The sequence below is a fragment of the Budorcas taxicolor genome, chromosome 16 (genome assembly GCF_023091745.1).
Source record: "Budorcas taxicolor isolate Tak-1 chromosome 16, Takin1.1, whole genome shotgun sequence".
Lineage (NCBI taxonomy): Eukaryota > Metazoa > Chordata > Mammalia > Artiodactyla > Bovidae > Budorcas > Budorcas taxicolor.
In genome coordinates this window covers 33,471,321-33,487,005 of record NC_068925.1, presented here as the reverse complement: position 1 = coordinate 33,487,005, position 15,685 = coordinate 33,471,321, and the positions used below count along the sequence as shown (strand labels likewise).

Sequence of the window (15,685 nt, the reverse complement as noted above, 5' to 3'; positions counted from 1 at the left end):
GAATGATGGTGTTAGATGAAGCTGACCAAATAGCTTAGTAGATGGTTGACATGGACGTGTTTATGGTATCTCTGCTATTATTTCATGGTTTGAGAGAGACTGTTTTGTGGTAGCAGCTGGCTTATTTACTGTTTTCCTTTGGTATATTGGGAAGAGTTTGAGAAGAATCACATTGTAAACCAACTTTCAAATGAAAGCGTCTGATCTTCATATAATCCTCAGGGATTATATGGTTGTCAGCGTTGGGTAAACTTGAACATAAAGCTTCCTTTAGTGGATCACCCCCAGTGTTCCATGTCACTCCGCCCTCACACAGCCCCGTGTGGTAAACTTTCTCTGCAGGCTGGCCCCAGTGTCACTATGTATATACCTCTTCATCCCAGCTTCTGCAGTTGTCTCAGAGCAGTGTATTCAACTAGTCTCTGAATACTGGTTATACTCTTAGACTTGGGCCCAACTCTAGAAATAAAAGTGGTCTTTTCCCAATTCAAATAAAAAGCTAAGCCTTTAAATAAAATTGTCCTTTTTCCCCAAGTATGTAAGCTTAAAACTTTTGGCATCTGCTGCTACTTAGACAACAAAATCAATGAAGACATATCCAACAGAAATTAACAAAAATCTTGCTAACATCCAGTCATGTCTAATTCAGCAGCTTGGTTTGTTTGTTTGTTTTTCATGGATACATGTTCCTGGCTGTGATTTCATGTTGCATATTTATAATACATCTTCTGTTGGAAAATATCAATGTTTTATGGTTCTACAAAAGCATGAATTTCCACATAGTGAGTTTGAGAAGCTCTGTTGAGCTTTGTGAGAAGACGTTTATTCTACAGATACCGTGTGAAATGTTTCAGCGGTGGTAGGTAAATAATTTTTTAAAGACAAAGGATGGAAATCAAGTTAGAGGAGCATTGAGAAACACTGCTATAAATCTTAAACTGTGAGACGATAATATTACTCAACATGAGTAAATCCCCACAGCAAGTCATTTTAGGGGGGGTTTCACAGCTGAAATCATTCAGTGAAAGACTCAGTCCTCATATACAGTCAGCTCTCTCCATATCCACAGATGCAGGGGGCTGCCTTCACCCTGCCATTTCAAATGAGGGTCTAGAGCATCTCGGCCTGGGGAGTCTGGGGGGCTTCTGGAGCCAGTCCCTTGCAGATACCGAGAGACTGCTGTGTTTGGTTTGTTTGTTTACAGTTATATCATGCATCTCCACTTAAAATAGGCATCCTCCATATTGTCTGCATAGCCTTGGCAGGACTTTGAGGCAGGAGGACTCGATAAGGCTTGCTGACCTTGAATTAAACGCTCGTCTCCCGCAGGCAGCCTGCCCAGTTGTTAAAGAGTAATAAGCCTTCCAGGCGTGCTCTCTAATAATAGAGCAAGGAAGCCCTAACAGAAACAGGAACATTTGGAGAGCATTTCTCACTCTGACGGACTTTCTGTGGAAGTTTTACTCTCTTTTTCTTTGGAGTCCATTCAGAAAAAAAAATCTTTAATCACACCAAGGAGAAACATTGAATTTACTTAATTAATTTCTTCAGTAATGTGCTGCTGTTTATAGATGAGAGGTGACTGACCAGAATATATATATATATATATATATATATATATATATATGTATAGAGTTTGGGGTTTTATTTTTTGTTTTGTTTTCTGTCTTTGGGGGGCATGCCATGCAGCTTGTGGGATATCAGTTCCCTGACCAGGGATTGAACCTGTGCCCTCAGCAGTGAAAGCAAAAAGTCCTAACCACTAGACTGCCAGGGACTTGCCAGTTTTTTCCTGTTCTTGGTATGTTATTTGTTTACAGTCTGTTTTTCACATGTTTTTGAAGGCAGCTGTCTGAAATTAGGAAGGCAATCTGTAATTTGAGGAATAACCTAGTTAAAGGTTTTTGACTAGGAGAGGGGCCTGGCAGGCTATAGTCCATGGGATTGCAAAGAGTCGGACATGACTTAATGGCCAAACAACAAGAGTTCAAGAACTAATTGGACCATCTTTTGAGTTTTTCATTAGAAATGCTTTAAGGTAGCTAATAGTCTTTTCACTTTGGGGGGGTGGGGGTGGGCGTCAAGTCCCACACTCATAATATGTATATTTTATTTCTCTTTTACTAAAGTTTATATTTTGGATTATTTCGTAGAAGAAGGACAAGAAAATGGAAACTTTTTTGTTCAAGAATTTCTTGGTTCTGACTTTGCTAACAGAGAGGAAACTTTGTTATAATGCCAAATTACACTTTTTTAAAGGAACAAAGTATGTATTCTGTCTGAAGGAAATTTTGTCCTTGGAGGATTCATGATATTTATAGAAGAGTTTTTGTTTAGGTTTGCCAGCTGTGGAAATTATATGCTCTTTACCATTTGGTACAAGTTAGTAGATCTTTTACTTCTGTTCTTAGCAACCCACTCCAGCGTTCTTGCCTGGAGAGTCCCAGGGACAGGGGAGCCTGGTGGGCTGCAGTCCATGGGGTCACTCAGAGTCAGACACGACTGAAGTGACTTAGCAGTAGCAGCAGCATTTTTTAGACAGTTTTATTGAGACATAGTTCACTTATCATACAGTTCGCCCTTTGTGTACAATTCAGTGGATTTTAGGGCATTCACAGAATTGTACAGCTATCATCCCATTCAATATTAGTCATTTTTCATCACCTCAGAAAGAAATCCCATACCCATTAGCGATCACTCCTGATTTCTCTGCAAACCTCCCAGTCATAAGTAGCCACTAATCTTTTTCTGTCTGTATAAATTTACCTATTTTAGGCATTTCGTATAAATGGAATCATACACTGTGATTGACTTATTTCACCTGGCATAATTTTTCAAGAGTCATTCAATTGCTGCATGCATCAGGAACTTCTTTCCTTTTTGTTGAGAAATAATGTAATAAAGGTATGCCACACTGTTTATCACTCACTAGCTGAAGAACGTTTGGGTTGTTTCTGCTTTGGGCCTGTAGTAAATAATATTGCTGTGAACATTGATGGCAGCTTTTTATATGTGTTTTCATGTGTTTGAGCATAAACCCAGGAGTGAAACCCTTTCCATTATTCTTGCCTGGAGAATCCCCATGGACAGCGAAGCCTGGTGGGCTAGAGTCCATGGTCACAGAGTTGGACACAACTGAGCAACTAAGAGGCAGCAGCATAGTAACCCTAGGCTTAATATATTTGAGGAAGCACCAGACTTTTCCAGAACTGCTGTAACATTTTACATATGTACAGTGCAGTATTACTCAGTGATTAAATAAGAATGAAATGCCATTTGCAGCAACATGATGGACTTGGAGATTATCATACTGAGTGAAGTCAGACAAAGACAAATATCACTTGTATTATATTACAGAGTATTATATATATATGTGTGTGTGTACATGTATTATATACAGAATCTAAAAAAATATATATGAAATAAACATATTTACAAAACAGAAACAGAGAATGAACTTACGGTTACTAGGGGGCAAGGGTGGAGGAATAGGTTGGGTGTTTAGGATTGACATGTCACACTGCTGTGTTTAAAACAGATAACCAACAAGCAGGTGGCTCAGTAGTAAAGAATCTGCCTGCCAGTGCATGAGACAAAGGTTTGACCCCTGATCCTGGATCCTTATATTCCTAGTTTGTTGAGTGTTTTGATCATGAAAGCATTGGATTCTTTGTCCTTTCTTCTAGAGATGTAGTATATTACATTAATTGATCTGGGGAGATACTAAATTCACTTTCTGTTCCTAGAATAAATGTCACTTGGTCATGATGTATGTTCCTTTTTACATGTTGCCAAATTCCGTTTGCTAGTATTTTGTTGAGGATTTTTGAACCTGTATTCATGAGAGATTGACCTGTAGTTTTCTTATGATGTCTTTGTCTGGTTTTGGTGTCCCAATTCATGCTGGCCTCATAGAGTGACTTGGGGAATGGTCCCTTTTCTTCTGTCCTTTGAGAGTTTGTGAAGAATTAGTGTTCTTGTTTAAGTACTTGGTGTGTGGATGCTCAGTAGCTTCAGTTGTGTTGGATTCTTTGCGACCCTATGGGCTGTAGCCTACCAGGTTCTTCTGGCATTCTCCAGACAAGAATACTGGAGTGGGTTGCCATGCCCTACTCCAGGGGGTCTTCCCAACCCAGGGATCAAACCCGCATCTCTTGCGTTTCCTGCATTGGCAGGTGGGCTCTTTACCACTAGCACCAAATCCCCTGGTTGTAGGATAGCTTTAAAATGACCAGTTCATTCTCTTTTCTTCATTCTCATTAATTATAGATCTATTCAAATTTTCTATCTCGATTCAGCCTCAATACCCTGTCTTTCCAGCAATTTATTCTCTTCATTTCAGTTATCCAATTTGTTAGTGCACAATTACTCATAGTATTCTTTATAATTGGTTTTTTAAGGTCAGTAGAAATATCTAGTCATAGATCTATAACTAGTAAATAGTTACTTTAATCCAGAAAATAATTCTTACCTTTGGGGCCCTTTCTAGGGATAGAAGATACTTAAAATGCAAAGAACTGTTGAGTCCCTCATTGTTAAACATCAGCGTTAATTCCTGCCTGGCACAGAATATTGAGACAGAGCGTTTGGGAAACCATGTTAAGAGTGGTTGACGTCTGCTTTTTAATACTGTTCAAAGAAATATCTCTGGGTTAAGAAATCCTTTTCCTAGCAACTTGCAGGCCTCCTTAACCTTGAGCCGAAACCCTTGGCCTGACGGCCCCGCTTTGTGTGTGGAGGTGGCGCTGCACTTGCAGAGCTGCCGGGCTCGTTTCTCGTGACAGTGTCTCAGCAGTTCTTCAGAGCCTTACGTAGGTCACATCTCTCATGGTAAACTTTAAAGGACTGACCAGATTTTTAGGTGATGGATTTCTCTCTCATTTTATTGACTTTCCAATTTATTGAATGCATCGAAACATCCTCTTTTGTATTTAGAACGTGAAGTCTTGAGTGCAGGGAAATTTCGGACCAAAGCAGTATATATAGTATATATACCCAGGCAACATGCAGAAGTGCTATAGAGGAGATTATTTTCAACTGTGGAAGAGCAGAGAGTAAAAGGTTTCTGAGTCTAGGATTCCCCACCCTGGCAAGTACCTTCCCATCCTAAACCTGTATTAACTCTTTTTAAAGTCACTGTGCAGGGTTTTTGTTTTTGTTCTTTCATGAAAACCTTTCTCTCTCCTAATAAAACGTTTAGATTTCCATTATAGAAATCTATTATAAAAGCACTTTGAGGAGGCTATTTACTGGTCAACAAAAGATAAATTGTTAAAATTAATAGTGATGTTAAATGTTAAATGCAAATAAATGTTCAATTTACTAAAAGTTTTTAAATCTTTTGATTATTGCAGACAACTATTATGTATCTCTCTCTTTTTCGAAAATATTCTATTTTGAAAGAGAGGTGCTCACACCATAAAAAGAGAAAACGTAACTTTACATAGGAGCTGTCTGCATCTAGAACAAAAACCTGTAGGTGCCGTTGTTAAGGAAGTTAGATAGTAGATCAAATTATTCGTTGTAAACAGTGTAAGCAATGAGATTTCTCAGTTGGAAAAGACAATTTAAGTCCTAGAAGTTGGCTGTCAGGAAACCACTGAACAAATAGATTTGGGTAAACATTTTTCTATGTCCAATGCAGGATACAGCATGCTTGGGGCTGGTGCACGGGAATGACCCGGAGGGTTGTTGTGAGGAGGGAGGGGGGTTCATGTTTGGGATCGCATGTACACCCATGGTGGATTCATGTCAATGTATGGCAAAACCAATACAGTATTATAAAGTAAAATAAAGTAAAATTAAAAGTTAAAAAAAATAAAACTTAGTAATATACATAGTTCATAAAATTGAGAAAAACAATCTTGAAGTGTGTGGAGTCAAAAGTGACTATATCCCTTTACACCCTTGTGTTCACACCCCCATGCTATATTTCTCTGTTCCCCCAAACTGTTAACAGTTTGATCTGTAATGCTTCAAACTTTCTTTTGTTGTAATTGGTGGTAGTTTTGTTTGTTTTGTTTTATATTTAGCCTGTAAACATACACACAGGACCTATTTATTTAACTTACAAAAATGTGATCTTGTTACAGGTAATGTATTATGACCTGGTGTCTTTACTTTGTGTGTCTTAGGTATATTTTTAGTGCCCTTTTATAGTAACTCATTCTTTTTAGTAGCTGTATGATAGTTCATCATATGGATTTACCATCACTTCTGTAACCATTCTCCTACTGGTATTTAGATTGTTTCCAGTTTTTAGTGCTATAGATAACTGAAGTTAATATCCTAGGACATGTCTCTGCATATGTTCAAGCATTTCTGTAGACTGCCTTCCAGGAGGTGGAATGGAAAATTAATTGTCATTGATTCACATTTGTGCAGTATCTTCTGACATCCTTACCAACACTGAGTATTAGCAATGTTTTGTATCTTTGCCAGTCTGATAGATTAAAAAAAAAACAGAAAAACAAAAATCTGGTAGGGAGTTCCCTAGCCTTCTACTGGTTAGACTCCATGCTCTCACTGATGAGGGCCTGGGTTCAATCCCTGGTTGGAGAACTAAGGCCCCACAGCCAAGCAGACCAAAAAAAAAAAGAATGGTAGCTTATTGTTTTAACTAGCATTTTTCTGATTACTAATGAGATTGTTGAGCTTCCCTGGTAAAGGGAAGTAAAGAATCTTCCTACAGTGCGGCAGACCCAGGTTTGATCCTGGGTCAAGAAGATCCCCTGGAGAAGAAGTATCAACCCACTCCAGTATTCTTGCCTGGGAAATCCCATGGACAGAGGAGCCTGGTAGGCAGTCCATGGGATTGCAAAGAGTCAGACCTGACTGAGCATCTGTCACTTTGAGCTCACTTTGATTTTGACGCAGGAAGGCATTCCATATGTTATATGGAACAATCAAAGGCACAGTGATAGGACTGAATGTGCTGTTATCATGGGAATTTCAGAGCTGTAAGGAAAATACCAAGAAATAGGGTTAGAAAGGCCTAAATATTCAGTAAAAGATTCAGGAAATAGTAGCCTCCTATAAGTGGATTTGAATTATAAATGAAAAATATACTGAATCTTTTCTTCCCCTCTAGTACTGGATGAACGAATACACCTCTTCCATCGGAATTGGAGTTTTTCATTCAGGAATTGAAGTATATGGCAGAGGTATGTGTGCACACAGTCTAAACATACTTTCTGAAGATTTTTCTCATTTAAAGGGGTTGCAAAATCATGACTGTAACTCTTCCCTTTTTTTATTTTTAAAGTACCATACTTTATTGTAGAAAGTAGGGGAAAATCTCCCCATATTTGTTTATACTGTATATTAGAAAAATGCCCAAAATTGAATGTATTTGGAGAAAGTACTCAAAGTACACACGTGTACATTGATTTGGTTATCTTTTATTCTAAATCCTGTGTCTTAAAAAATATTTTCCTTTTGAGATTGTTACACCATCACAGTTTTGCCTTGATCTATATTGACCTTCCTAAGAAACCTTGCACTTTAAAAAGATAGCATGATATAAATAATCATTTTGGTTGGAAAAGGATTGGTGCTGAAACATCAGTTTTGAAATACCAATTTCCTGAGGGAATTTCTGTAACTTGTTTTTGTAGACCTACAAATGTACAGTTATAAAGTTTAAAAATATTACTAAGCAAATCCTGCCTTTGAATACATGTTGCTTTTTGCTTAAGAGTGATGGCCTTTGTCATTAATTGAGCCCTTTTTATTCTTTATTACCATTCATTACGATAAACGTAGCTGGAACCACTCAAACCAAGCAGCTCTGTTTCAACAGCTTTTTCCTTTGTTCTAATTCTCTCTCTTGGTACAAGGTAATCTCCTGACCATGTTGTAAGTAGAATGTTGTTCATAAGAAAGATCACGCTGCTGATTTCACCAAGGCTGTCATAATGTACTAGTTCGAATCATAAGCTCACCCTGTAGCGACATGCTCTTACTGGCTTCAGCTAGGCAGTCTTTGTGAATTCTTAGATTATGCCACTGCAGTGTCCTCCCAGCTACCCCTGAAGACTACATTTGTCGTTGTTTGGTCGCTAAGTCCTCTCTGGCTCTTTGCGATCCCATGGTACCAGCTTAGCTAATACAAGAAAAAGGCTCATTGATTACATGTGTCAGTGTGTTGTTTTACTGTCCCCTTTTTATATGCTAAATTAGCTTCTTCTAGGTTCAGCATACCATATTAAATATTGGCTATAAAAATCTGCCATATAAGCTCCATTTTACTTGAAAGATTGCCATCTACCAGAAAGCAGAGGGGTTTGTGTTGGAGGTTCCAGTGGTTGGTGTATTGATACAGGTGCAATTGTAGCCTGTGGGCTTGCTCCCTGTTTGATGTGGCTTTTGCCAAAGTTGCATGAATGTTTGTTTTTAACTGAATTTGAGTGGTATGTTACAGTTTTTAAAGTGCCACAGATTTTGGAACCACATGACCACACTACTCTGAGGTAGATTGTAGCATGGGGCATCCATTTTTCAGATGAAGAAACTAGAGCTCAAACCTGCAGAAAGTCATTCTGCTAATTAACAAAACTAAGACTTGAACCCAAGTATTCTCATATACTAGTCCATTCTCCTTTTATCTGCCTAATCATTGTTCCCATTCATAAAATGACTTATGAATAATTAGAAACATGATTCAAAAGAGTAAAACCTGAACCAGCTACATTCCTAAAAGTGAATTATTGCATCTTGAAGAGATGAATAAGTGGGCCTGCAATTTTACTATAATTGAGAACGTTAAAAATAAAAATATGATTTTTCCATATCTAACCTTATCTACAATGTTTTATAAAGTTCTGTTATTAAAAAGTTATGTTTCAGAATTAAATGCTTTCTTATTCTACATTATTGTTTCTTATGAAAGATCTGAATCAAAAGTAAACTTAGAATTGCCTTGTTCTTTCCCATGCCTTGTTCTAAAACCTTTAAGGTTATATTTAATAAATTTAAGTGACTATTAATTTAAGCATTTGTTTAGAATTCTTTAAGTCTACTACGATTTTCCACTTAAATACCAAAGTATCTCATACCATAATTGTCACCAGAAATTTTATTTCCTTCCTGATTTGAAATCATTGTTCATTTTTATTCTGGATGAGAGTTTGTATCTGATCAGTCTGGATGTACATTCACTATAATACACGTTGCTGTCTCCTCACTTACAGCTGTGCTATGGAGTGTGTGTGTCTGTGTTTCAGTGGCTGTGTATGTTAATTTTTCAGCTGATTTTTTCTTGAATGAGAGGGATTGAATTCCATTTTTCTGGTTTCCTAATGTTTCATTCTTAATCAAAGATAAACCAAGAGTCTTAATCCCAAGAACCTTGAAAACTCATTGTTATTAGACAGTTTTTCCAGTAAAATAACAAGTTTGCAGTTTGACCACTTTAATTTTTAAATGGCACAACACTGAGCTGACCACCTACATACTTTGGCATGGTAGGGAAACACAGGAACTTTTTTCTCTTTTGAGTGTTAGGCACTCTCCTCTAGCCATTATAAAGTAAACACAGAAGTCAGAATTACCTTTGAGCATCTTTTATTAGAGTTTCAAGTCTTGCGTCAACTGTTCTATACAAGTAATAGCTAAATGAGATGTTTGTGAAAGCATTACTAAATTGAAAACTATTTAGATGGTATCATTATTATCTTCATTATTAAATCTAATTCAGCATACTGGTTAAATTTTATGTGATAAATACTAAGAATCATGAGTTTTCTCTTTTCAGAATTTGCTTATGGTGGCCATCCTTATCCCTTTTCTGGAATATTTGAAATTTCCCCAGGAAATGCTTCTGAACTAGGAGAAACATTTAAATTTAAGTAAGTAGGGAGGATAATTTTTATTACACTGTCTTAGGTGCCAAAACTTGTATTCAGGCATACAGAATTCATTCTGTAGATTAAAAAATATAGGAAGTTAAAATGTTTCTTCAATGTTGTTTTAGTTGCTAATGCTTTAAAATCAAATCTAAGTTGTTGTATAAAGATAGTAATCAGCCAGATAAAGTGCCTGAAAGAAGCTAGTCTATTGCTCTTATTGAGAACCCACGAAAGTTATTTTGTCTGCTTTACAAATGTTTTTACCTTAATGTAAGATTTTGCTTTAACAGACTTTCCTATCTAATGATTGCTTCCCTCAGTCTCCTGTTTGGAGGGAGATGGAGGAAAGATTGTGACCTACCTAACACTCTTTAAAATCTCTTCATTTTCCCAGTGAAAGAGACACTGTTTATAAACTTGAACTAACTAAAATAATCTGAATAGACTAGCTGAGAAAGTATTGTTATTATATGCACTGATAGACCTAAAATGTCTAAAATGTATAGATATGAGTGTACTCTGGAGCCTTGGGAGTAATCAACAGCACCGAAAACCTACTGCTAATGCTGATAATCAAATTGTCATTCCTTAATTAAGTTTTATATTTAAAGTGATATTTAGAATCTTAGTTTCAAGGAGCTTTAAAGAAACTTCTAGGCCGATAAGAGTTTCCAAGTGAAAAATAAAGAAATGAGGTCATAACACTGAAATTCAGTATAGGGCTGTACCCTTTTATCACTACTAAATTAATGGTTCTCTTTGCCTATAACCAATTTGAAATATTTACACACATAAGTGCTGTAATGCCAGCCTGAATCCATCTGTTAGGTCTCCCTTTTGTCAAAACTCCTAGACAGCAAGACTTTCTGAGTGTTGTCGGTTTTCGTGGACCCTAACCTGCATCTGACTAGAATTGTGCGCTCTGCTGAATGATGTCTACTGCGTTTCCAGGGTAGTAGTTCAGAAGTGGGGGGGGTTGGTTTTTAGTTTGGTGTATTGTTTAGAATGGGTTTGTTTTTATGCCTCTTTTAAAACCTAGTCATTTGACAGTTGATCTCACTGCAGCCCAGTGGCAGATAACTTAAAGGACCATTTTTAAGTGAGACTGTGACCAGCCATTTGATGGCAGCTGTAATTAAACAAGAATATTTGCAGCATGGATCTAGTCCTCTAGCAATATAAACTCTAATGCAGTGGTAATAAAAATGACTGTGATGTTGCATTTTTAATATAGTGCTGTTTAATAAGGGAAATGACTTATTTTGCACTTGTATTATTTACAAGTGGTATACTTAAGAGTTCATTGCTTTTAAAAAATAGAAACTAAAATAATCAGCTTATGAAAATACCTCATTTGCTTTTTAGTCTTATTACATTAACCCTGCTTTGTTAAACATCCATCATAATGTTCCTGGAAATAAGCATTTCTGGAAATAAGTCTTTAAGCATGCCTATAATATAACTCACACAGCTATATTCTTTTTTTCTTTTTTTCCTTTAAGAGAAGCTGTTGTTTTAGGGAGCACTGACTTCCTAGAAGATGATATAGAAAAAATTGTGGAAGAATTGGGAAAAGAATACAAAGGCAATGCCTATCATTTGATGCATAAAAATTGCAATCACTTTTCTTCGGCTTTATCAGAGGTAAATTTTATTCTAAACGTTCTTCAAATAAATAACGTTTACTCATCTACTTACTGCCCCACTATATTTAGCAAGTTATTTTTTTCCTGTTTATTTACATTATGTATTGTATGGTATTTTATTTCTTTTCTGTAACTGTTTCTTATATATAAGTGACCTTTCCAAAGTTGGTAACTTTAAAGTCAGCATAGTTTGGGGGTTTTTTTACTTTATGCATTCAATTCTTTTTAATTATATTTTTATTTTGTATTGGAGTATAGCCGATTAACAATGTTGTGATAGTTTCAGGTGAACAGCGAAGGGATTCAGCCATCCATGTACATGTATCCGTTCTCCTCCAAACTCTCCCTCCCATCCAGGTTGCCACATAACATTGAGCAGAGTTCCCTGTGCTGTATAGGAGGACCTTGTTGATTATCCATTTTAAATACAGCAGTGTGTACATGTCTATCCCAAACTCCTTTACTATCCTCCCCGCCTCCGACTCTCAACCATAAGTTCATTTAGAGTCAGCACAGTTTTAAATTGTAATTCTAGTCATGACCTAGCAAGTGTGTAGAGTGAGTACAATAATGATTTGCTTCTTATGCTAATTTATTTTATTATAGCCTTATATTTTCACTTAAATTAATGCCAATGGGATTGGGGAAAAAATCATTAAAAATTAATGCCTAAGTGACTTCCACTTCTTAGCCAATAAGATTTCTCTTTTCCTAACTTTCAGTTGCTAACTTCAACTTTTTTCTGGCTCTTACTTATTAATAAGTGATTCATTTCTCTTATCTAGAAATTTTACTGTGCCAGTAATCACACAGGCACTTATTTGCCTTCCCAGTTCTTGGGTGCCAAGCAGAAAACCAAAAGTAGATCCAAATTAAAGGACCTTAAAAAAGAAAATGGAGGAAGGAAAGTTAAAAAGATTATAAAATAAGGTCTGGAGAATTAAATCGCACTTGAAACCGCTTCCTAGCTTTCTGACACTTAGCAGATGGTCGCAGTGGCCACATCGAGTACCACAGGAATTGTGAAATATGTAAAGGAGAAAATGAGCTGCAGTTTCAGTGACGTTCTCTGCAGAGCTGCTTAGCTAGCTGGCCCTTTTCACTGCCCTCCTGGCTTCCCCAGCATAGCTTCCAAACAGGACTACAGCACACTGTTGATGTGCCTTGCCAGTTGTTTTCTGAGGACCAGTGGCATTTTTGTAAGATACACGCCATGGATGTTGACTGAACCGTGTTGCAGGGGTCCACAGAAAGGGGCTTTTCCTCCATGGGGACCATCTGAAATTGAGCTGCTGAGCAGCTCTGTATTTCTCAGACAGAGACGGATTGCATTCCTGACTTGGTGATTGTTGCCAAAAGCTGCCAGTTAGGGGAGAGCACATCACCAGGCCTGTGACCCCTCCGCCCCGTGACCACTCCTAACAGAACTTACTCTCAATCCCATCTCAGGAATGTTTCAGTGCAGACCCCTTCATGAGTACCAGAATTGAGTATCAGAATTCATTGCAGTTTGCAGCAACGGAGTGCTCACCTAACTCTGCTGTTCTCCCACCTGTCTAAGGTAGCTTGATTACCCCATGCAGCCATCCCCAGAATCAGAGGGATCTTTTCTAGACCATTCACTAGATAAATGACCAGGAGGAAAGGAGGTGTTGGCTATATAAACCCATTTTGAAATTTTCTGGAAATTCAGGATTTAATCCTGACTGATTTCTAACATAATGCATCTAGCTGGTTAAATTATATAAAAATGTTTCCTCTGAAAACTCTTCTGTTCCTCGGATATACTTCCCTTCCAGATCCAGACAAAAGGTCTGGGGGAGAGTAGGGGATTCTTTTTTTAATACAAAGTTATGATTGCTGAATGTGACGTACTGATTTTGTAACAATAACAACAACAAAAGAAAACCCTGGCCCCTGAGGAGACCAGGATGGGTGAAGGCATTAGTAATCTTTTCCCTCTCCCTGCGGAAGAACTTTTCATTCTGCCTGCCTCAGCTGCTGCAGGCACTTTGAATTTACACAGGCCACTGAGCTTGTAATCACAGTGACGGCCCTGGCTCAGAGACAGCGGAAGGGGGCCCTCTCTCCTGCACTCCCCACGCCAAGCATGAGCAGATGTCTCCACACTCACGAGGCTGATCACCTCCCGTCATGTACAGGCAGAACTGTTTGGAACTGAGTACCTTCAGGCAGTCCCTCTGAACCAAGATGCAGCTCATTTTTCAGACTAATTAGAAACCTGGAGCAGAGGGCCCTGTCCATTTGGGCTGCTGCAACAAAACATTGTAGACTGCTGCTGCTGCTGAGTCGCTTCAGTCGTGTCCGACTCTGTGTGACCCCAAAGACGGCAGCCCACCAGGCTCCCCAGTCCCTGGGATTCTCCAGGCGAGAATACTGGGGTGGGTTGCCATTTCCTTCTCCAATGGATGAAAGTAAAAAGTGAAAGTGAAGACGTTCAGTCCTATCTGACTCTTAGCGACCCCATGGACTGCAGCCTACCAGGCTCCTCCATCCATAGGATTTTCCAGGCAAGAGTACTGGAGTGGGTTGCCATTGCCTTCTCCGGCTGGTGGCTTGTAAACAATAAGAATTTATTTCTCCTGGTTCTGGAGGTTTGGAAGTCCCAGGTCAAGGAGCTGGCCGACCTCAGGGCCTGGCAAGAGGCCTGCTTCCTGGTCCACAGGCCATCTTCTCGCTGTGTCCTCACCTGGTGGAAGCAGTGCAGAAGCTCCCACATCTCTTCTATAAGGCTGCTTCCACAACTCCTGACCTAATTACCTCCCAGAGGCCCCACCTCCAAATACCAGCACAGTGAGGGTTACAATTTCCACAGGACTTTTGAGGGGATACAGATACTCTGTCTGTAGCCGGCCCACAGTGCTCAGCACAGTGAGAAGGCACCGTGGGGCCTTGTTAACCCTGTGCTGCCTGACTCATGTTTGCCCTGCTGAGAGTGCCCTGACACCGTAAGCTTAGCTTCTGGTGGCACCCTCTGGTGTTTTCCTTCTTCTGTGCGCACCCTGACTCTCATGACATTGCTTCGGCCCTGAAAAATCTTTCAGGTCAACTTTAGCTTACTGGCCAGCATTGTGCTGTGCCTAAATTGATACCTCAGACCAGATGAAGAAAGCTCATACTGAAACTTAAACCTTGATGGTTTAATGGAGTTTGTTTCAGTTGGCTAAGTCTGGCACCTCTCAAGAGTGCAACTGAGCTCAGTACTTCTGTGCCACAGGGGGTCCTCTGATCATTTCTACTGTGACAGCTTGGCTGAGGGGTGAACTGTGCGAAAAAAGTTAGCAAAGCAGCCTGGGAACTGCTGTCCTGAGAAACGCCTGCATACAGAGTCATCCTTGGCTGCCTCTAAGAACTTGGTTTTCAGGAGGGTCCCACCTGCCCCAGACTCCCGCAGGTTAAGGGCTCATGTACCTGAACTGTCTGTGTGACAGTGCGACTTATGCTAAAGCCCTGCTTTGGTTCTGGGGGTCTAAGTACAGGCTAGGAAAGGGTGCCTATATGACCAGGCCTACATAAAAACCTTAGACACTAGGTCTCTCGTGTCCCCTAGTGTGAGCACTCTGCATGTGCTGCCACCGCTTCTTATCCTGTGTGACCCCACTATGAAGAGGACCTTGGAAAGCTTGCGCCTGATTTCCTCTGGACTTCGCCCTGTGCCTTTTTTCTTGCTAATTTTGTATTCCTTTTACTGTAATAAATCATAGCTGTGAATACAACTACATGCCGAGTCCTGTGAGTCCCCTCAGCAAATCATCTAACCTGGAGATGGTCTTGGGGACTCCTGATACAGTTCCCTAGCATTCTCCAAAGGTTACAGATTTTTTTCAGAATGTAGTATAACTATAGATTCCCCTCCCCCATCCCCAGATTCAAAAATAATTGATATATTTCAGTTCAGTGCAGTTACTGTCCTTGTCCTATTTGTTATCAATGGGATTCTCTTTAAGTCAGCTTCTGAGTCTTTTGATATGATGCTAATTTTAAAAAAAATTTTTATTGGAGTTTAGTTGCTTTACAACGTATGTTAGTGTCTGCCGTACAATAAAGTGAACCAGCTATACGTATACATATATCCCCCCTTGCGGTTTCGCTCCCGTTGGGTCACCACAGAGCGTTGAGTAGTGTGCCCTGTGCTATACAGTAGGTCCTCGTTAGCTATCTGCTGGATAC

At 39.1% G+C, this 15,685-nt stretch overlaps 1 protein-coding gene across 2 annotated transcripts in view; it reads left to right on the top strand.

Moving 5' to 3' along the window:
- Positions 1-15,685, top strand: part of DESI2 (desumoylating isopeptidase 2) — a 41,989-nt gene that overhangs the window by 18,601 nt on the left and 7,703 nt on the right. For both annotated transcript variants that reach the window (XM_052653599.1, XM_052653598.1), the window contains exons 2-4: positions 7,091-7,163; positions 9,755-9,848; positions 11,351-11,492. In XM_052653599.1, the coding sequence (XP_052509559.1) occupies positions 7,091-7,163; positions 9,755-9,848; positions 11,351-11,492 (309 nt within the window). The remainder of the gene's footprint in view (positions 1-7,090; positions 7,164-9,754; positions 9,849-11,350; positions 11,493-15,685) is intronic.